Here is a 24,435-nt window from a genome sequence, read left to right as displayed (position 1 = left end):
GTTTTTGTAAGCAAGGATGGTACCAAATTTGACCAAGAGGTCATTGTTATGACTGGGTTCAGCACCCCTGGGCTCATTAAGGCAATGAATTGTATCCGTCTTGGGAATGAGACCAACTGTGCACAATGTGCCACAGGTAGGGTCGGTGATTGTAGACATGTAGAAGTTGAAATGTTTTCTTGAACAGTGGGCTCAGCTGGGTGGTGCACTGTTTAAGGGCTCCGGGTGAGACGCAATCAGACCTTGCGGTTTGACTGATGTTTAGCTGCAAGTGAAGTCTTTCACCTTCTGCTCTGGGAGGAGCGGAGTGGCAGCTCTCACCCTGGGCACTGAGCCTTAAGGGAGAGGTGGAGCAATAGAGGATTGTAGGTAGTTTCTAGGAGGAATCTGGGAGTTCACAGTCATTCACTGTAAGACTGGAGGAAATGGGTTAATCCATGAGGTAAGGGAGAGATCAGAAGGAAGGGGAAGGGAGGGACAATTATTCCAGTGCACATATTTTGATATGCATAAGCGACAGAAATGTGTGTTTATATATATATATATATATATATATATATATATATATATATATATATATATATAGGAATTTCACTGACACTTCAGAATAAGCAATAACAGACTCCTAGGTGACACAGTGGGCAGGTCATTGGCAGGTGAAGGGGTATGCTTAGGTGAGCGTCTCCTGCAGCTTGTGAGTCTGTGGAGTGATGGCCATGCTGAGCATGAGTCATGCAACACTGACTCTCTAGTCTGGTCTTGTACTTAGACTTGGCACCCCTGATGGTCTTAATAAGCTGGGTTTTGGCCAGGCAGTATTCTTGCCACGTGGCAAGCCTACTCTGTGATGTTCCTCAGGGTCTTATACTCCGTTGCTGAGCAGTTATGCCTTGACTGCATTAATTTTTGCAAAGTTAAACATCTTCACTGGAGATATAGCAAATAGCAGACCCATCAGGCAGTTTGAGACTATCTTTGAAGGTCCACCTCCATACTGTGGTACATGCTGCCTCCAGTTTTTCTCTATGTTGGAACCATCTGGGGCATTGCATGAACACAGCATGAGGCTATGTGCTGAATGTTGCTTCAGTGGGAGAGTGGAAGTTCGCTCCTCAGTCAGACAGTGGATGCCTTAATTGTATTTGGAAAGATATGTCTTAAGAATATTTGTTGCTCCAGAGCATCACCATAAGTCTCTGGCTCAGTGTATGTGTTGTTTTCTCTTGTTGTGCAGGATGATTTTTGTAGCCAACGGCACTTACAGGAATTACAGTTTGAGGCCTTTAGGCCGTGCAGAGCCCTAATATCTCTGCAAGAAAGTTTAGTGTACACTGCACTCACACAACTTGTAGTACAGTAGAGGCCACCCAAGCACTAGATCTAAGTTGTCCTTTGGTGTAGCTATCACAAAGTAGTTCGGCAATGTTGTATGTATAATGGGGACTCAGTGTCAAAGATAAAAACTCCACTCTGCTACCACAGTTCTTGGGTATTGACAGGGCAAGTTTTAATAACCAACATCTGTATACATATAAAAATATCTGCCCCACTTTTTGGCATTGTTATTGTAGACCCAAGAACTGGAAATGACTATAAATGTCTTGGAGTGATTGACCAGGATTGAAATATGACTTTCAACACATTGGAGAAACTAACTTCTTGTTCCTCCCTTTGATTTTATGCTGAGTTATGTATTGTGATCTGCCTGAATCAGCTTGTAGTCTTGTGGGTCTACCACACCATCTGGGATGGCAGATGATAACCAAGTTTTTCAGAGAAAAAGCGCTGAGATGCAGGAAATGTCACTGCTAGTTGTGTTCAGCAGTTCTAATGTATCCATTTTGCTGCTCAGGTAGTGAACTTTGGTGAGACACGCAGTAGTCCAGTGTTTAAAAATCTCAGTACAATTTCCCCTTTGCCAATACCGGCTTTGAAATGAGGGGGAAAAATTGATGCTGTCAAGCTTTTGATAAAATATTTGCGAGATAGCTGAGAAATATGAGATAAAACCCAAAAGGCATGGTGTCAATAATATTTATTTAACCGATAAGTGAAAAGTGAGTGATGGCAAAATGCATATTTCACAAACATCATTTTACAATTTTAATGTAAATGTAAACAAAGAAAAAAGAACACCAATTCGCTCTGGCTGACAGGCACGGTGCCATCTGGAAGACAGGCATGAGGCCAACTGGAAGACATTAAGTCATGAGTGTCATCAACCATAACAATCATGTCACTATCAAAACCCTCCTATTCATTCTAGAAGTGCCTGTAATGGCAGGGGGATGGTTACAGCTAAACAAAACATTATGAAATTAATTACAGTTTTTATTTTTAAATGGCCATTTTGCAAAGATTGCTTCGCAAACATAAGAGTCAGGTAAGCTAAAGCATGTCATCGTGACCAACATTCTGGTCCTGTGTGTCAGAGTCGTTTGTAATAATCACATTATTCAAATTGCAATGCAAACAATGCTCTTATCAATTTGAGTGGTAATACATCTTCATTTAACTTAAAGGCTTATTGAATATAAGCAAGGATGGTAGTATGAAAGATTCACAATATAAATTACCTTTATTTTATTATTGTATTGCAAATTATGGCAGTTGTGTTTTGGATCCACTGATAATGTTTTTACTCCCGCCTGCCTTTTTTGTCTTATACATATGAACACACATAATGCACACTCACCGTTCGCGCCACATTGACTAGATGCTCCCCCTGCAAATGTAAAAAGGGACACATCGATAACTGAGCAATTAGTGCATCACTAACATGCGCTTCCAATTTGAATGTATTTGAAAGGAATTGGATTTCCCATTGAATTTCTGTATATTTGTGTTTTGCTGTCTAGCTTAATACACATTTGCTATGCACCTCTCTGGAACATTTTTTAATGTGAGGAGATGCAGAATGTACTGATCTAGGCTCAGAATAACACTATTTGCTCATATTTATGTACTGTATATTTCTCACAACCACACAAACTACTGGTGCACAGATCCCATTTGTTTTTTCCTGATCGAAACTCAGGGTAAAAATATGTGTAAGGTGATATAATGCTTCAACTACATACCTTTTAAACTAAAAGTGGTGATGTACGTACAGTAGCATTCTGTAAAGGCTTTTGCAAATAGACTCTGAACACAAGAGTCTGAACTGAAAGCATACACCACATGATTAGTGAGTAGACACTCAACAGATGTGCCACAACAAAAAAACTGGTTAAATTTTGATACCAGAGCACTGGACCTTGATACTTAACCTCAAATTCTGCTCCCATTTCAATTACCAATAGAACTCCACACACACACACACAAAGGAAATAATTATAGTCTAAAATCATTGTAGCATGAAAAAAGCAAAAATTCTTTAGCTAGAGGGAATATAGATCAAAGATGACACTAAAATAATGGGTCGTAATTACAGAGTTGAAAGGTTCAAAATCAAACATAATGATTGCACTGTTTGAGCTAGCCAGTAGCAAGGGAGCATGGATGGAAATTTCAACATTGTGCATTGTTGCAAGCTGCATATGATGATAATGGGCAAGTAGCATAGTCTACATGGGAAGATATGGCATTTTACAACCCTTAGAATGCAAGCCCTTGTTCTTAGAGGCCTCTCTGGTAATAACGTAGATGAAACGTGTCAAAAGATAATATCTTGGCAGGTTTGTTAGGATTTACTTTTGAGGGTATGTTTCTTACCGTAGGTTACATTTGAGCTACATTGCTTCAGCGCTCACTGTCTAGAAGTGTAATACTAAAATAATGAGTCTTAGGCTGTGTTTGCTGATTTTTTTTTTGGATTACATTTTTATTTGGTTATGCCGTTGAAACAGTCCACACTGGGCCACTGGGTGTTACCTCACAACATATAATTTCTCGTTTCTATATTTGTTTCTACCTGACATTTTTAAAGTTGAGACATCCATTGAAGAAATTGAAGCTCTGGGACAAAAGAAACCATGTTGGGATATAGTTATGATTGCATTTAAAAAAACATAACAAACAAATTCCCCCCTTTGTTGTTGTTGCTGTCTAATTATTATATTGTGCCTCTAGGCCTGCTTTAGGTTTTGGTATATCTTATTGACAAACATAATTCAATACTGTTTAGCTTGTTACAGTTAACAGGCATTTTACAGGTAATTATAAACATGATTTCCAAAAGTAAACAACGTTTTGACACAAATATTTTTTGTCAATTTTCAGGCAGATCTTCTGATGACCTAATGGAACTGAATTTACGAGTAGTGCTGTTTTGGGTCCTGGTGCTCCACTGTGGTTCTGCTGAAGGCAGTATCCTGTACCGGGTCCAAGAGGAGCAGCCTCCCAACACTCTTATTGGTAGCCTGGCAGCAGACCAGGGCCTGCCAGACTCTGGTCATCTCTACAAGCTGGAGGTGGGTGCCCCTTACCTTCGTGTTGATGGAAAGACGGGAGACATTTTCACCACAGAAATTCCCATAGACAGAGAGACCCTGAGGGACTGTCGATCCCTGGCTAAGGGTAAGCCCTGCTACCTGGAATTTGAAGTATCAGTGACAGATCTGATACAAAACCAGAGCCCACGACTTATTGAAGGACGCATTGAGGTACAGGACATCAATGACAACACTCCACAATTTCCGTCTTCTGTTCTCACCATCTCTGTCCCAGAGAACACGATCATGGGGGCACTATTCTCCATACCTCTAGCTACAGACAGGGATTCGGACAAGAATGGTGTGGCGGATTATGCTCTGACTGCAGGGCCAGACGCAGCAACCCTATTTGGTTTACAGGTGGCTGACGACAGGGGGGGGAAGCTACCACAGCTCATTGTCCTGGGCAACCTAGATCGCGAGTTAAAGGATTCCTATGACCTCACCATCAAGGCAGTGGATGGAGGAAACCCTCAGCGCTACAGCAGTGCTTTGCTGAGGGTGGTAGTCACTGATGCTAATGATAACTCTCCCAAGTTTGAAAAGTCCACGTATGAGGCGGAAGTGTCGGAAAACAGTCCAGTGGGGCACTCTGTGTTGCAGGTAAGATTGTGATGCAAATATATTTGCTTTTAAGAACTTATTATTCTTGAGTGAAGAGTTAAATTGCAACCAAAATTGTTAGTGCTGCTTGATGTACTGCTTTGAATTTTATATACAGCAACAAAGAAACACAGCAATGCTCAGCCAATTTATCAAGATGTTTTTGAAAAATTAGTCTGTGTGTCATGTTTGTACAGTGTTTATTCCTCAGATACAGTCTGATTGTGTAAATTGAACCTAAAGATAGATATTTTTATTCTGGCTTTAAAATATTTAGCCATACAACTCTGATGTTCAAAATTTAACCTCTTAGGCTGAGCTCTCGGAAAACCAGGCCACACTTAGTTCTTGTCGGCTTACATATCTCCATCAAAGTTTTTATGAATTATATGTAAGTTGTTTCACTCCTATTACTCTATTTTGCATTTCAAGTAATACTAAGTATTAGAGCATTAGCACGATATGCTTGTACAGGTAATTAAGCTGCTTATCGCTTTTGTTGTCCTATTATACTTGCGGAAATACAGTTGGAGATACACAATGTCGGCGTGTAGGAGTAAGATACTTTGTGTAGGATTTTCTCTGCATACCACTGTGAAATTGCACTGGATGTTATGAAAGAAATAGCAGCCCTAATATTTTGTGTTTTCATGTGAACCTTTTCTCCAGTCCATTTTCTGGAATAAAAGAAAGGGGGAAAGAGAAAATAAGGCCAGTGGCATAACCATCAAAAGCAGAGAGGAAGGGAAATAATGAAACATGGCCACATAAAGCAGTTCACTTGCTGTGCTTTGAAGTGATCAGACATCTGATGATTAATTAATTCATTCATTCATTGACCAGTGATTAGTAGAGAAAATCCTACAGTGGCCTCCTTCAATTCTAACCCCACATTGTTGCACATAAATCACACCTTTAACCACATTCCTTTTATTGTAGGTCAAAGCAAATGACTCTGACATGGGCCCTAATGGAGAAATTGAGTACACCCTTCACCAAGCAGTAGACCCAGTGCCGAAACTCTTACGAATTGATCGGTCCACTGGCATTATCTATGTCAAAGGACCACTGGACAGGGAGGAAATCAGCAGCCTGTCCTTCTATGTGGTGGCAAGGGATAAGGGTCCTCAACCGAAAAGCTCAAAGACATTTGTAACCATTGAGGTGACTGACCAAAATGACAATGCTCCAGCTGTTGAGATTCGTGGGATTGGCCTTGTGACACACAGTGAAGGAGTGGCTAACATTTCAGAGGACATGCCAGTAGGAACCGCCGTTGCTTTGGTGCAAGTGTCTGACAAGGATGAGGGAGAGAATGCTGTAGTCACTTGTGTGGTCGCAGGAGATGTGCCCTTCCAGCTCCGCCCTGCCAGTGACTCATCCAGTGACAACAAGAGGAAGTATTTCCTACAGACCACCACTCCTCTGGACTACGAAAGGGTTAGAGACTACCGAGTAGAGATTGTGGCTGTGGATTCTGGAAATCCAGCACTCTCTAGTACAAACTCTTTGAAGGTGCAGGTGACTGATGTGAACGATAACTCGCCAATATTCTCCCCAACCTTGTTTGAGGTAGATTTTGCCGAAGAAAACCAACCAGGGGAGAAGGTTTTGGATGTTACAGCTTCAGATGCTGACAGTGGCACTAACGCAGAACTGCTCTATAATATTTTGGCAGACTCATCCATCAAAGGCCTGTTTGAGATTGACCCAAATACAGGCGAAGTAAGAGCCCGTAGCCCGCTTGACCGTGAGCATAAAGAACACTATGAGTTCCGGGTCACAGCGGCAGATAAAGGGTCACCTGTTCATAAAGGAACAGCAACTGTTGTAATAAAAGTCCTTGACCGCAATGACAATGACCCTAAGTTCATGCTCAGTGGCTACAGCTTTTCAGTTTTGGAAAACATGCCTCCCCTTAGTCCAGTTGGGATGGTAACAGTACTGGATGTGGACAAAGGTGAGAACGCTCACGTTCACCTCTCTGTAGAGCCTGATGGAGGGAAGTTTGTTGTTCAAAATGGAACCGGCACCATTCTTTCAAGCATCTCATTTGACAGGGAGAAAGAAAGCAGCTATACTTTCCGTCTAAAAGCAGTGGATGGAGGAGAGCCACCCAGGTCTTCATATGTGGGTGTTACAATCAATGTACTGGATGAAAATGACAATGACCCCGTGGTCACCAAGCCCTCCAATTCTTCCTTCAGGCGCTTGTCACCTCTTGCTTCTCCAGATAGCCATGTTGAGGTAGTGGAAGCTGAAGACCTGGATAGTGGGCCTAATGCAGAGCTTGTCTTCAGTATTGCTGGTGGAAACCCATACCAGTTATTTCGAATCTCCCCCTCCAGTGGGGAAATCACTCTAGCAAAAGAGATGACCCGAAAACATGGTGGACTACATCGCCTAGTGGTGCGAGTGAGTGACAGGGGGAAGCCTGCACGTCATGCCACTGCCCTGGTCCACATCTATGTCAATGAAACCATTTCAAATGTCAGCTTAGTGGAGGCTCTAGTTGGACACAGTCTTTATACTCCACTGGACAGGGACATTGCTGGTGATCCTGACAATGTTTTTGCTGCACAGCGTAGTAACATTTTGTTTGGAAGTCTTGCCGGCGTGGCAGGTGTTGTCATGTTGATCTTGGTGGTGGTATTTATTCGTCACCGCATCCAGAGAGAAACAAAGAGTGGTTATCAGGCTGGCAAGAAGGAAACAAAAGACTTATATGCACCCAAACAGGCACCAAAGAATGCCAAAGGCAAGCGAGGAAGGAAAGGAAAACCCCAGAAGTCCCCAAAACCACTCGGGGAAGAGGAGGAGGTTAGCCTTCAAAAGAGTCTCAAGTTCAACCTCGATGGAGTCAACGATAGCCCGAGGATACACCTGCCCTTAACATATTCGCCAGGAAGCCCTGATATAGGCAGGCACTACCGCTCCAACTCCCCTTTACCTTCCATTCAGCTGCAGGCCCAATCCCCCTCAGCATCACAGAAGCATCAGGCTGTCCAGGACCTTCCTGCCGCCAACACCTTTGTGGGCACAGGAGGAGATGACAACTCTACCGGGTCAGACCAGTACTCAGATTACAGTTACAAGACCAGCCAACAGAAGTATAACAACAAACAGGTAAAGTCATGCCTTATAAAATGTAACTAGATGGTCTGTTAGAGGAGTAATGGTCGGTGTGTTGCATAGCTTGAGGAGATTAAAGAGGGATAATTCAATTTTAGAACTATATATTATTTTTATTGTTTGCAACATTTAAAAAATTCTTATAGAATAAATTACTCTCATCTAGGACTATGTTGTCAGCTACAGTAATGTGCCATGATATATTATATGAGGCAATAAAATGATATTAAATTTGAATAATTTGAATAGCTTTTGCTATGGTTTTGCCATCATTGTAAAAATGTAAAATGATACTTTAAAATGTATCGCAGATTTGTTCCTGTCACTTCTTTCTCATTCACAATTTCAATCTCTGCAGAACTACACATAATGTGTGAGATGACAGATTAGGGAGAGGCAAAATGTCTACTCCCATTTGAAAAGCATATAACTTGTTAAAGATTTTATGAAATTGTTTTTCCCTAAATTTTAGTTGCCACTAAAAAAATTCATTCCCACATGGGCAACATTAATATGTTTTAGGAATCATTTTAATAATGATACAGTTTTTTGGACTCCAGTTATAGATTGAGTATAGTACTATTTCTCTCAATATTAACTGCAGTGAAATGCTGTCTTACTATTTGTTTTGCTTCCATGTAACTTCTCTGGAGGGTAGAATCGGATATATGAAGAAGGTTGCTGCAAAAATTATTAACCCCAGGTATCTGTTCAAGTGTTGCACTACTAGAAAACTTAGATGGCCCATATTTTGTTTTTTCATCGTGTTGGCAGTCGAGTTTTGCCATTTCTCAGTGACTTACTTCTGCTCTTGTGCCTGACCTCTAGAGCTCTGATCTCGGCAGGTCACTTGCTCTTATCTCCCTGCTCCTTATGCTCTTATCTCCTCTTATCTGTACAACATTTGGCAAGGCTCAAATCGCCATGGAAACAGAAATATTAATAGACTCAGAGGGGATTACGAACAGAAAAATTGTAGAGTCTAGGGATAGAAAGCTAGTGTGTCTCTAGGTTTCTGTGTCATCTGCAAGTGTGTGAATATTTGTTGTAGTATAGATGTGTATTTGTGTGTGTGTGTGTGTGTGTGTGTGTGTGTGTGTGTGTGTGTTCAGGGCGGATAAGGCAGACTACCATTATCCTTAAATAGTATAGCATTCTGTATAATAGTACAGCAACATGTCCATAGGTTGTGATCCCATCAGTTTATTAAGACCATTATATATGGACTATTAAAATGCCAATCCCTTTTTCCAGTAATAATTATTGTACTGAAGTTTCATTCTACATGAGGAAAAAAATCACTCAGTGTCTGTAGGAGGTCTGTAGGAGTATCACATAACTTCAAGAGCCCCCAAATCCAAAGACAGCCTCCTACAGGGGCATTCCTTTTCAAACAAACACTGCATCCACAATACACAACCTAACGTGACTGATAGTTCTAGCCACCTCTAACATTTACTGAGTGAAAACTGATTTTGATTTGTGAATCTCATAAATATTGACTAGCTGTAATAATCAAACATTCATGTTGCTACAGAGGTATATAAAATGGCTATCATGTTTTTTTATTGAAAATATTTGCCATTGATGTATACAATTTATTTTCATCCAAGACAAGTTGACAGCAGCTTTCAAGACACTACCATATATCAAATCACAGTGTCATACATCCAAAGCAGTTTGACATTCTCCTAAGCTTTGCAGATAAAGTTTGCCACATAAAAATTAGTGGAAAAGTGGAAAATATGCCACTGAGCTCTGAACATGTGTAGGTGACATATTTTCTGTGGCGATATCTTCAGAGCCAGTATCACAGTTGGCTGGTTGGTAGTTTCAGCAGATGCTGGCTGACAGCTTAGGTGATCACAAGCCTATGTGGGTGGAGTCAGTTTAGAGAACAGTCACCACTGTCTCCTTGATGGACAACATAAGGGACCAAAATGACTGCAAGCCACAGGGTGTGTCTGGGTATTTGTGTGTAGTGCCAATCTCTGTGTTTGTGTGTAGATTTACTGCTTAGTAAAAGAGTGTTAATTGTAACTGTGGCGCAGATGTAAGCTCTCAGCACTTGACAGTGTTTGTGATTTCTCAATATGATAACATAAATGCGTATGAGACATGGCTCAAGTGATTGACAGGCTGTGTAAAAACATGAACAGATGTTGAAGCTCATGTGACATACCTCAGCAGATGCTGTCTCATGTATGGCATCCCCTCTTACATCAGGAAGAACAGATTGACCAAAATATATAATTAAAGTAACTGCCAAGTGATGTGACAGATGTAGAGTGGTGCCCCTGCTTTAATTAACTGTGTTACACTTGACAATGGCTTTTCATTGGGAATGTGGTCAGGTGTCTTGGTTTGTACTAAACTTCTTGGTATTGTGTCTGAAAGTTACAGCTTGCACGTTTACAGATTATGATTTATGAGCACAAGCTTTTTTTTTTTTTAAAAAAGGATTTGTAAGATTGTACCCAAACAGAGTTTAGCTCTGTAACTATCTGCAGCATTATCATTCTTTTTCTCCATCTCCCTCAGGCTTTAATTAAAGACATTCCACTTTTGAACAGCTATCTATTGTTGGTGGAAATCTGAGTCAGTGTTCAACAAATTAAAGCAGTCTCTGCTGAAAACTGTGAGACAAGTGTGTGTATGTGTGTATGGGGGTGAGGTGGTGGAGTTGGGTCTTGTAGTTATGTCGTTGATAGGACGTACATTTTTAAAACATGAGGATATTTTGCCCATTCCCAGATGTCCTGTATAGCCTTGTTTGCCACACATTCTTCACACATTAATTGATTTTACCATTAGAATACAATTTATTTATTCACCAGAGAATATTTGTTTTATTTTAATTTATTATAGAAACTTCTACACCTATAAATGCTAAAGTTGAGCAGAATTGTTTGTTTTGTTTCCTGCACTAGGAGCTAGGACTGCTATCAATTCAGAAATTTCTTTAGATCAACCCACTTTGGAACAGAATTCCTGAAATGCCGTATAAGGTGTATAGGATATTTCTACAGACATACTGCACAGTTCAGGGCAATTGGGCAAAAAATATCCATTGCCTCACAGCAAATTCAAATTAAATCCATTTTCTAAAATGCTTGACAGGAATAGACTTAGACATCTGACAGGCTGAACAACAGTTGTCATGTACTGTATGTGTCTAGAACCAATGGAATTCAGAACCATGGACAGCGCTTTTTGTTGCCAACTGTTCCAAAACCCCTGTGCAGATGGAGTACCATTGCATCAGGAGCAGAGAGTAAAATGATTGGCCTATGTGAGGCTGATATACTGTAGATAGACTCCGGTCCTCAGTTAACAGCACACTTTAGAATTATACCTAATTAAAATGTCTCTACTACTTCTGACAATATAACCCATTTTTTTGGCAAGAAATATCCTAAACAAGTGCAAATGTACCATTAAACAGGCGCAAAATGTTTCTATAATATATTTAACCAAACAAGATAAGCTCATTGCATGATGGGGTGCTGTAGCTTCACTGTGCTGAACAGAGGTCCTTACAATTGCTTTCATTCTGCTTGCACCTGTTTGGGTTATATTGTAATTAAAGTAGGCTCATTGGGAATTTTCTTTTGGGTCTTGGCAAGGTAAACCACTCTCAGGTGTATATCACAATTTTGTCGTTGAGCCTAGATAAGTATTTACATACAGAAAAGTATGGATGTTTCAAAGAAATAATTATCCATATGGCAATATTGATAATGCGTAAATGCATGATATACAGCATGTCATATGCAGTGTGGACAATTCAAGTAAACATAGCAGAATTTAGTTGCTCCATAATAATGATCGAAATCTTACACTATATCATATTAACATTATTAACAACCTTGAATATGAACAACATATTTGCACACAGACGCCCCCTCATTTACTCATTCAAACTTTCTCCTAGAAGTTTGAGGATTAATTTATAAAAGTATGTTTGAACCTGTGAGTGATTTGTTTAATTAAATTTATATAATGCCAAGTTAAATCAAATTTACAGTCATACACATAGACATACAGTCTTTACATCGCTAAAGCAAGAAAACTGGAACTGGATTTTGCAGTTCTACAGTGACTATCTTTTTGGTTTTTAGTTCCCCCTTCTCATCACCTTTGAATGTGTGATCTTGCATGGTGGTTGCTGGAGAAACCAATGACTCACATTTGTCATTAGATCTGATAATTAGCCCTTTTGGGTCCAAGAGCTAGCACCTTTTTTCACATGTCACTTAATGAGAATCCTACATTTTAACAGCATCCCATGTGAGCGGTAAGAAACACTTTATGTTACACAGCAGTCAGACTTCTTTCAAAGCTGTAAATTCATCCTTTATGTACATTCACACTATTAACACTATGCTTTATTTATCAAAAATGGATCACTGTTTTCCCTCTGTGGGCTACTCATTCATCTCATGCCTGTCTGCAGTTACCTAAAGCCAAGGAAGGGGATTCTTAGAGTAGGAAACGGGTAGAGCAAGTCAGTGGGATTCTTAATTAACCTGCTTCTTTGTTAAGCAGGGCCCACACTTTCTGAACTTTGGGCATCCCTTTGAGCTGGGATTAGCCCAATTTAGCCCAATACTGCTGTTTGAACCCAGCAGAGGTATATTATAGACCAGGCCAGAGGCAAAATGTGCACTTGTTCTACGAAACTGTGAAACTGACTACTCTCTCTTACCTGTACTCAAGACCAATAAAACTAGAAATCATTGAAAAATATGTCGTCTGCATTTCAGTGATTAGTTGGGAAGGCAAGGAGTGCAGCTGACTTATTTTTCCTATCTTTCCCTATCTTTGTTTCCAATCTGCCTTCCAGTATTTTTCAAACAGGCCAGACACACACATTCCCACACGCACATACACACATACACAAACATACACACACAGCTGATTACCCAGAAAAGGAAGGCTATAAGGAAAGTGAGGTAAAAGCATTGTAGATGCTGGAATAATTTACCCTGCCTGTACTGCATTTTTTGTTTACTCTTTTATAGCATAAAGGCGTGATTCAAGACATTGTGTTGCTCACTGCATTGTGTTAAAAATACCGTATATTGTTTAGTCACCAAAACAGCTGCCGTTTTACATCTTAACAACACCATTTCCAAGTGTTAGCCCATACTGTCCAATGCTTGGTGGGTTGCCAAACCTACTTAAATCAAGGCTAGTGACCTTAGTGTATAATACAGTATGTCCATGACTACTGTACAATGTATTTTTATAATTACAACATAGTACCTCTGAGAATTGTAGCTAGTACAGTTACATAACTGAACTTCCTAGAATACACCTACTATTTTTCAGTTTAGTGTTATATATATTTGTACACACACACCTACATACCATCAGTTAAATCAGCTTGTGCATTCCATGCTTGTTGCTTTCATAATGCACTATTATCTTATTATCTTATCATCCATCTTGTTATCTATTTCTTAAGGATTTTGAGCAGCATAGAAACGTATTTGAATTTATCTGAAAATCTGCATTTTATGTATGTTTTTATAATGAAGTAAGTACATGTGCTAGACTGCATGAGTACAGTAACCATACGCCTCTTCATTTTAAAACCAACCAAACCAATCAAAAAGCTTGTTGGGAAAAATTATTATTTTTGGCTTTGATAAGGCGACGTTTCTGACAAACACTGAAAGGCTGTTTTAAGAGCAGAAGCCAGTAATGAATGTATGGTACTTTGATCCAGACTTGATGTAGCTAAGGCATGGCTGGATCAAACATAGTTATGAAGATGACAGGAACAGATTGTCAAGTGGAAGCTTTTATAGGTTTGATTGATTTTGAGGTACATTTAATTAGGAATTTTGCACTATTGGAGAAAGCATATAACACAGGGGTACAAAATAATGTGCACAGTGGAATTTGTCATGTGCTTTATACATTTCATAGCGTAGTTTCTCATAGCGCATAGTGTGGCCAGATCATACTGTCACCATTCAGGTACCTGACATAGAAAGTTGGACTCAAATGCTGACACAAATGCCCATCAGGGTGATTTTATTTCCTAGCCCTCCACAGTAAAATTGACCAATAGAAAGGATGTCAACAACTGGAAGTCAGTCATACAGGTAACAGACAAATAGGAAAAAAAGATTTCAGACAGGTACTAACAGACAAACAGGTAACAAGAGAAATGGCTAGACTGAAAGGTAAAGAAATCTGGCAGTGAACAAACTTCTAGAAATACTGGGACTAATTGCTGATGAGGAGTAGCTCGGTAGACAGGTGTTTGGGTCAGGCGATCTAGAGTGGGGCAGCGGAGGACTGACAGAGAAAAGTTCTGAATACACTGAGACAAGAGAGAGACAGTCTGAGGCTGTGTCTGAATGTGAACCTGAAAGAGTGGGAAGTGATGCAAGAAGCACAGTGATTTACTTGATGTAATGCCCCGTGTGTGTGTGTGTGTGTGTGTGTGTGTGTGTGTGTGTGTGTGTAGCTTAGCTGTGATTGCAGCAAGCATTCAAAATAATATGTTCATAATATAAGTGTTCAGGGATATTGTATCAGGGATACATATTGAAAAGAAATATTGTATGTGTATTTAGTTGCTGGTCAAGGACTCAGTTACAGGTCATATAATAGAGGATAATACAAAATGGAACATAATGTATGCTTGACTGCACAAGAGCTTGTCAAAGTATAACTTTGATAGTGATGTGCGGATCGATCCTAAAGTATCGATATTTCTGATACCAACATTTCCTGCTCTAGGATCGATGCTCATATAAAAGGATCGATATCTAAACTCCATAATTTGGAGTGAGTGTTTGTTTTATCATAAGTATCTTACTGTCACCAGGATGGTCTATTTATACTCGGTTTATAGGAAATACTTTTCCTTCCGCCTGTCAAAGTCATGCTTGCGCTACGGCTCTGTGACGGAGCTTCTTTGAAGTGAGCCGCTGCGGCCCTTTACATTTCCCGCAATTGAATACTGACTCTGGCTGACTGTAAAAACAGTCACGTCTGGCTGTATTTTAGCATTGAAGGTGATAATGTTGCTCTGTGTGATGTGTGTGCAAAGACAGTGAAATACTTTGGCAACACCGCAAACTTCGCTAAACATCTGAGATTAATTAACAATAATATGATGATGTTATGAAGCGGCAGTTCTGAGGAGGATATTTTTATTATAATTCGAGAATATGACAGTAGTTTGATGTATTGTCGTTATGCAGCTATTATTTGAAATTGATAAGCCTACAGCCTACTCTTTATTTCCCTCATAAATACAGAAACGGGAGGGGGGAGGTCACGTTAAACTAGAAATAAAATATGTAAAAAGTATTGGCAATACCAGCCTAGGTATTACTTATTGGATCATATAGGAATTAAGTGGTATCGCACATCACTAAACTTTGAGATAATACCACAGAGGAATAGATAATAAAAACTTTGCAAAGATTGTCAGCACAAGAATAAGCTTAGTGCTAAGTGTCATCCCTGAGTTGTTTGTAGGAAAAAAGCAAAATACTAAATGCCATGCATTACACTGTTGAGTTAAATGAGTCTTCTGGATTGGAGTGTTTGAGCTGCTCCCATGCAGACTGACTTTCTATCCCATTAGAAAATGAAGCCAAAGACTCCAGAGCCTTTTTCATTATTTTCTGCTGAAGCATTGTCTTTAAATACTGTGATCTTCTAATTTAATTTTTTTTTTAAGATGACTGAACACAAAGACTAAACTGGCAATTCCCCCTTGGGACAATAATTATGTTAAAGCATAATAAAGTATTCTTCACACATCCTGAAATGATTTGGGCTTACACATAGAGATATTCACCTAAAATACATAAATTACTTAATTCAAAAAGTTCTATAGAAAGACGTGAACATTTCACAGGCAACTCCTTTCCTTTCTGTCTATTGATGTTGTTCATCATGGCAAGTAACGGCTAATACATTTGGACATTATAGACGTACAGCAAATATTTCCTAAGAACATATCTACATCAGATGACGAAAGAACATTTACACAAAGCTTTCAAAACAATTAATCTGTCTTTTAGTCAGCTATCTCAAGTCTCTCTGAACTTCCTTAAGTCTCCAACACTGACTCCTGCACTTGCAAAGAAAATATTCAATAACCATGCATAGATAACCTGTAACTTACTAGTTCTGCGGGTTGGTGGATATTGAGGAACAAAAAAAGCACCTGTTGACATGCAGCTAGCTGGCTAGGTAGATGTATGAATTTACTGTCAATCAGTCAATATCAGCTAATACATCAGAGTGTTAGTGACAAGAAAAGTGAGAGACAGAACACATGAAAAACAACTGAGTAGACTAATGTCAAGTCGTGTTTTAGCCTTAAATTGTCAGCTGGGCAGACATCTAAGGATTTTTTTTTTTTTATTACGTAATCAAGATCGGGAGGTAACCAGTGATCTTTGTGTCAGCTCATTGAGAGAAATAGCTAGCCAACATAACAATACAAGTAGCAGCACTATGAACAGATGTAGATGTTAAAGATGTATTCATTTTGCCTTGGAAAAGAGACTGTCTTCCAAAGTGAATGAGGGAAAAGATTGTGGAAGCCTGGGAAAGACTAGATATGTACAATATCAAATGATCTCCGTTGGTTCCGTGTAACATACACACAAGAGAATACTACAACAGACAAGAAGCTACTTATGTCTGAGTCAATGATCAAAGTCAAACTAATAAAATGAATACAACCATATCAAGTTGATCTGCCTTGAATATTACTTTTTTAGCTGGTCTAGTTATTTCACTGTAAAATTGCAGTGGGCCAGTGCCTAAAATCCTTAAACTCCACCCCTCCAAATCTTCTTTGGTGTGTCTGCTCATTGCTATTAAAAACTGTGCTAGGCAGGTGGAGATTGAGGCCAAAAATATTCACATAACTTCCCCAGACATCCTTTGAAGTATCTTGCCAGGGTAGAGAGGGTGTGTGTTACCTTGAGTTACAGTAGACGGAGACGGATGTCAGCTGTGAGATCTGGCTCTACACAGTATAAAAGATGGCACAGCTCAATAATCAAGGCTTATGCGGAAATGCTGGGTGCACAGACTGCCTGCTATACTCAGCACATTTACAATTTCTTGGCACACTCTGTGTAGCCTTCTGATGCCATCTTGTTTGATGTTGTCTTAAAGAGTGGAGCGCCTACATATCAGGATACATCCTAATTATTCTGTGGCCAATCAACTGTCAAAACTTTGAGGGACAGAGTTGCTTTAAATACCTGTGACTTAACAAGTCTAATCCTATTTGATGCATGTGTCATTAGCATGCAGAGTTCAGGTTTTCCACCAGAAGACCAATAAAGTGCCAGACCATAATATTATTGCTATAATATTATTGGTGGGCTCCAAGTAGTTGAGGAGAGAAGATTAAAAATTGACTTAACTCAAAGTTAGATTGCATGGATCATGATGGGACTTACATATTCAGCACCTCAAGTGACATGTGGCAAGAGGTAAAAAGGAAGTAAAGGAAGTAAAAGTGTAAATCGGCCTTGTACTGAAATATGTATCTGATTAATCAATGTATTACAAGTTACTGAGATATAAAGAATTCCAGTAGGAATAACATTGTATAAGAAAAAAATATAAAGAAAATTGTATGTATAGATGATGCATCTTAATTTGTTTGACTCTCTTGAAGGCATGATGGTCTTTCAGGAGTGTTTGTGCTAGCATTTGTAGAAGCCAAGTAACATTAGGAGCACAACTAATACTAATCTAAAATCTGTTAACAGTGGCCATGTAGTTTTTGCTCTGTTCACAAACTATTCATGTATCCTATGTATTGTCAGGTAGTTCTTTTTTTTCTCCTGTAAGGTGGCTTTCACACCTACCTCATTTGGTCCGAACTTTCAGACTTCTCAATTTGGTCCGAACCAAAATTGCAGGTGTGAAACCTCCCACGGACCACGGTCTGGACCAAGCAGGCAAAATTTGTTCCGACGAAAAGAGGTAGTCGCGGTCCGGATCAAACTGAACCATGGTTCGGTTAGTTTCTGGTGTGAAAGCATTTTTTGGATGGTTCGGACTTTCAGACTGTTTACAGGAAGTTTGGCGGTTGACGTGTAAACCGGAAACAAACAAATGCACAGGGAAATGCATTAAAATAAGGACACAATTATTAATCTCCCATGACAGCTCATCTTTTCAAACAAACGGCCACTAAAGAAGCACACTGCCACATACATCTTTGGTTTCTGCTGAAACGGAGGTGCAGAAGGATCCCTTATTGTCTTCTCCTCCTTTCTTCTCATCGACGATATAGTGTTTGCACAGCGAGGATGTTTAATTGCGAATTTGAACTAACCGTCAGTATAGTTGGTGCTGCAGGTAGTAATACATAATAATAATAATATAGTGGCAAATATGCATGTTCATTTTTTATTCATTCATTCTTGTCAAACTGTTTAATAAACCAATCAATGTCAAGTATAGGGAGACGCAGCCCATATAGATGATGACGACAGGACGCAAGTCTGTCATGGAAAGTCCTTTAGTGCGGTCGCAGAATTGCAGTGTGAAACCAAGCCAAAAGTAACCGAATGTGTCAAAATGTATCAAAACATGAACTTTGGTTCGAACCTTGGTGCGGACTTTCAGGTGTGAAAGCCCCCTTGTTTTATTGTTTTATTTAATTATAGAATTATAGTCCATTTGAACTGATGTAATTAAGTAACAATGAATTGGAAAACACAGATGAGAAGTTAGAGATGGGTATATTATTTGCAAACACTTATTAGACAGTATTTAGAGATTTCCTAGTGCTAACAGAGGAAGTATTGATTCAGAATGCTCTCGGGGGGCGGGGAGAAGCCTCTAACTAGAGGGATGATCAACACGGTGAGGGCAAGAGAGACAGCAGAGAGGCAAATTACTTCAATTAGCAGGCCCGTCCTAATGAGAGAACCATTCTTTGAAATAGGACATAAGGATTGATTTCATTTGCACCTCACTCTTATATTGAATGGTTAGAGTTGGCCCTCTGAGATTGGTTTGCCCAACCTTAGTGTGGCAGGACTGACAGTTATAGATAATAGACTAAGACCATCTACAAGAGGGAGCAGTAAACATTTCAGCATGTTAAGCATAATTAATGTACTTATCTGTTACAATCTGGAAAGCCTTTTTGCCCACTTACCTGTAAAATGCTGAAATTTGTAACTTTCCACAGAGTTTTCTGCAGAAGAAAGAGGGGATTTTCATCCTTTTTTCAGTAAGACATTGCAAAACTTGGAAAATGTGGCAACAAAGTGTGATAATGTGAAGTTAGCAACATAGTGTGAACTTGTTACTTCCAGTTCTAGAAGTTGTTATTTTGAACAGATTTTATCGCCATTGTACACAAGGACTGGTGCGACATGGCAAAGTGATTAGCATTTCAACAGCAGGGTATAGAGTGTCACCAACCAAGGTAGGGTTGCTGTTTTATAGGGTATTTTGCACACCAGGAACCAAAATAAAAATGAAACCCAAAAGTTAAATCTCCCAGTTTTGTCGCATCAACATGCAGCAAAGAGAGGACTCCTGGTAACCATGTGAGGTTCCAGAGGTAGATTTTATTTGTCTCAACACCTCCATTATTAAGAGTTACTGTCACTTTTAATGAATACGTTCATGTATCATGCCACCTATTATAGTGATTATGCATTAAACATTTTTTAATAATGTGATAATGTATTGATTGGAGGGCAAAAGGACCAGTGACAAAACCCCTCCTGATAAATGGCAATTGTAATAGAACTTTCTGTGCAGCTAGCCCTGACTGCCAACCATAAGCCCTCTTCATGTCATCAAAATGCTCAGCAATGCTGACTTGCTCTTTGATGTAGAAGGAAACTAATTAAAGTGATGCTAGTGATCTATATACGTATTAAAAAGTGATAGTCTTTCCTTATCGATCAAGTCTGATGAAAAGCCAGTGGTCCACAATGATCTGCTCTCATTTTTCCTCAGGCTCATATGCTTTCTGTGAGTGGCACATGGTCAGATTCCACTTTTTATGCAAAAAAATAAAATAAAATGAGTAACTCCTTTAGGTAAAGCTGTGTGGAGGCTCAGCTCCCTGATGGCATTGCCTTTAGCTGAGATATTATATCACCACACATCCCAGCCTCCTTACCTTCTGCCAGGCAGATTAGTGCTTTTATCAATAAGCAGCTTACCACCAAAATGTCCCTCAATAATATGCCATGGTATTTTTTCTCCCGCTGCTTTAACTCCTGGGCTTCTCTCTTCGTGTCTTTTGCTCTCACACATTCTCATAACCTCACATTTCCCTGTTTTCACCCCCTACAATTCTCCACTTTCTCTAACTCTGGGTATTAACCTTGGACTTTTAGAATCAGTGATACATTATGTATTCTTCTCTTCAGGTCACATTAGGAACCTAGACAGGGCCCAGGAGGACCTGAAAGCAGCATCCCCCATCAGACATACTACCCCATTAGAAGCCTGCAGTGCACCATAAAACCCATTAAGGTCCATTAGGGAAGTGCTCTGGCCCAGAGACACCTTTAAGGCCAGTCAGCCACAAAGGTGCACAGTTACAGATGGTGTAAAACTTATTTGATTTGTCATCAAAACACCACCATTACATTTCTATTGTTTTCCTTAAGATGTTTATTCAGAGCCATGGGTTTGCATGCATGTTTGCTACATGGTTGCGGAGACTGTATGTAGATTCAGAAATGTAATTGCAACTGTCATGTCAGTAAGTTTTAATCATCTCCTAATTCAGTGAGGTTTGGTGACAGCTGTTGTACTGTACGTTTATGGAATTATTTATCTAGTTAGCCAATCAAAACATAATGCAAATTACCACAATGGATTTAAATAAACACAAGTATTATTGTGCTAAAACAGATCCCAGCTGAGATTTCTTTTCTGTCTTTTTATAGCTGCCTAAACACGCTCTTCAGCAAATGGCAGTTCTTTCACCCTTCTTCGATTGGAACAATTGCATACAGCTGAGAGGTTTTGCATACTGCCTCTCATGTGATCAGAGCTGCTTATTACGTTTGATGAGCCTGACCCAAATCTTCCAATGGCAGACACGTTTTTCACAGTTTGAAATTCTAAATCCTAGATCAATTCAAAGGTGAATCCCTGACTTGGCCATAAATTGCTATTTCTGGTGCATTTCTGTGGTTACAAACAAAGGGTAAAACAGGACTGTTACATCCCATCTACCACTTGGTGTTTTGGGGAGATTTTCAGGACATTTAAAAACATCGTCAACAACTACATATATATATACACACCAGGTTTTAAAGCTGTGTCACAACTACATACTCACATCAAAACAAAAGTTTGCCACACACAGTTTTGGAGCGCTGCCTAATGAATGTTTTTTAATTAGCTTTAGGGAAACATTTCTCTTTGTGACAAACTGTTGTGGGGTTATGATTAATTCCATGTGTTTCACAGCAGCGAGTGGGGAACTCAAATATCTTTTTTTTTTTACTACAGCCTCACTCCTTTCTCTGTTTTTTTTTGTTGTATTGATATAACTCAATTGTGTAAAAAGAGCTGACGATGTAACACATAAAAAGAAATACATTCTTTGAATTGTAATTATGTACTAAAAACACATTTTACGAGACTATATAATATTGTACACAGTACATGTAATTTTGCTTATATTATAAATTATAAATTTGTCCTTTAGGATTATGCTCTATATGATGGGATGGTCAATATATTTTATACTCTGTGTGTCCCCTAAAGAAATGCCTATTCATATGACTTTATATATAATATAATATACAATAAGGTATTGTGGAATTAATATAAACGTTATTATAATTTCCAAAACAATGTTGAGACGAACTTCCTAAAACGGGAAAACACTTGAAACACATTGCTACTGTACAAATTTCTGTACAAAATGGTTATACTCTCTTCATTCTTTTGGTATTTTGCTTTCTTTTATCACGTTGTCATCCTTTTCAAATCCATAATGTCTAATAGAGTGTAATTTACAGATGGATACTGTAACTCCTGAACCTTTAAATTGCATGAATATATTACTTAAAAGAAATGATGTGAATTCAAATGAACATGATCTTGTTCCTTGTAATACATAGTTAGTTGGCCAAGAGCTTACTGATGAGTAAGTGAGCAAAACAATCAACTTTGGTGCTAGTGTGTATGCCTTGGCAATTAGAGTAAGAAGTTAGAATAATGAGGAATGGCCCTATGAGAAGGGTGTTGACATGTTTGACTTTATATCAACATCTAATCCAAAAAGTGCTTTAGTGAAATTCTAAAATAAGACTACAGCAATGTGACTATGCCATTTACATTTCTGATTAGAAACCTCACTGCTCTAATGCGTTTTAAGTGAAGGGAGAAAAGAAAGTGGAAGAAAAGAAAATTTCAAAAGGAAATGATCTCATTAATTTTGATGTGCCCAACAGTCTCTGTTTGAATAAAAAGGTCCCATCAAACTTCCTCAAAAAGACTTTACTTTACAGTCAAGATTTCATTAACATTTGTGACATTGTAAGACAATTATGATTATGTGAAATTTTCTTAAATGTTTTGACACAGCCAACATTTATGACAGGCTATTTAGCAATTAGACTCAGTTCATTATACATTTAGATACAATTGTAAGTAGTTCCAATCTTCTTGAGTAAAACTCTTAACACATTTCAACTTGTAAGAACTGCCAGAGTGGCCCCTGTGAACACGCAAACAGGCTACAGCTTCTCACCTGTAAAAACCTTAAAGGAATATGTAGATATTTTAGGATGTTTTTTATTAGCTGTTTTCCCAACAGTTAGATGAGAAGATCAGTGTCACCTCTGCGTACAGAGGAAGCTGTATAATGTGTTACCGTAGCTTGGCACAGTGATTGGAGGCAGGGGAAACAGCCCATAGCCCCAAAGGCTGTCTTGTTTACACATTGCATGTGTGTGTGCGTAACACATGTAGAAATAGAAAACTGGGGTTTTAAGAGCAGTTAGCTCGAACAGCTGGTTAAGTGCACAAACTCACTTGTTCTGTCCCAACTAAGATGTTATTCTGTATTTTTGGCAGATACTCCGGTCTTAGGCTAATCTAAACAAAGGATGTCATATAGCTATCTTTTTTGGCAGCTCAATTTTAGGCTATGGGGGGGGGGCTATAGACCTCTTCTGGCTTTGTCCAGCCTGCTCTTCTTTTAATGTTGGCAATTCATTGATTGATTGATCTTATAATCTAAATCTTGATAACAAGAAAATGTGTCAAAATGTTGCATATAACTTTAAATATTTACGTTTCTAGGGCTGTGACAGTTCTGGACCTGAGACAGAAACCGCGACACAGAAGTCCACGGTCTCGTGTCTTGGTTCTGAGAGACAGAACACACCATTGAGCTCTCATTACGACAGTGTGTATATCGTATTTGTAATGACAATAGGTTATTTCAGGTAATTTACCACCTTATTTTAGTGTTTATTTACTTCTTGAATCTGCTCCTCATTTCTTCTCCCCTCATTCACACACGCACACAAAGCTACCCTGCACCTCTGGTCTCTCACGGCTTGCTCTGCCTCTTTCTGTCTCTCTCTCCCTGTATGTGTCTCTGCTGACATTCTCCATCAGAAATATGTTTCAGAAAGTCGTGTTTAATAAACGCACCCGTGATTCAATTTTCAAGTGTGTCGCATGTGGATCAAAACCGAAACTAACATTAGTGAGTGACATCTTCAGTGGTGCGTTCACTGTCGCTCTGTAGTGTAAAATTTCCAAAGTGTCCACTTAACGTAATACCAGATAACATCTCTCTCTGTGTTTCTCTGCAAAATGCTAAAGTGGGTTGCCAAATATACTTTGGCAGGTGCTATCATACCTGGTCGGTTCAAAAATCGAGGTATGAACCGAACCGTGGATTTGGGGAATCGTTCATTCATAGACATGAACTTTAGAATTGTTGCGAGCTGCAGTAGTCATTTGGTCTTTTCAAGAAAATATACTGTACATAGTTGTTTGGGTGGAAAATAAAAAATAAAGAGAGATCCATCCATCATACAGTAGATGTTAGTGCAAGTATGTTGATGAATGATAAAAAGAAATCAAAAGTAACAAATAAAGAAAATGTGTAGATAATATGCAGCAGAAAGAAAGGAACTGATATTCCAGCTGTTGAAAGCACAGAGGTCAGGAATGAAACACTTCTAGTAAAATAAAAAAATAAAGACTCCAAAGTAAGAAACGGTATCCTTATCGAAACATTCATGGC

General features: G+C 39.1%; 1 protein-coding gene across 3 annotated transcripts in view; it reads left to right on the top strand.

Moving 5' to 3' along the window:
* The window catches only part of pcdh1a (protocadherin 1a), an 89,058-nt gene that overhangs the window by 4,709 nt on the left and 59,914 nt on the right, over positions 1-24,435 (top strand). For 2 of the 3 annotated variants that reach the window (XM_046040063.1, XM_046040064.1), the window contains exons 2-3: positions 4,222-5,036; positions 5,976-8,162. In XM_046040063.1, coding sequence (XP_045896019.1) covers positions 4,242-5,036; positions 5,976-8,162 — 2,982 coding nt within the window. In that variant the 5' untranslated portion in view covers positions 4,222-4,241. Of the gene's footprint in view, positions 1-4,221; positions 5,037-5,975; positions 8,163-20,578; positions 20,681-24,435 lie in introns of those variants that run through there. The other variant, XM_046040065.1, reaches the window with a different exon arrangement.

Source organism: Micropterus dolomieu, linkage group LG23 (genome assembly GCF_021292245.1).
Source record: "Micropterus dolomieu isolate WLL.071019.BEF.003 ecotype Adirondacks linkage group LG23, ASM2129224v1, whole genome shotgun sequence".
Classification (NCBI taxonomy): domain Eukaryota; kingdom Metazoa; phylum Chordata; class Actinopteri; order Centrarchiformes; family Centrarchidae; genus Micropterus; species Micropterus dolomieu.
The sequence above is the reverse complement of the archived record's forward strand: the minus strand, read 5'-3'. Positions and strand labels throughout refer to the sequence as shown.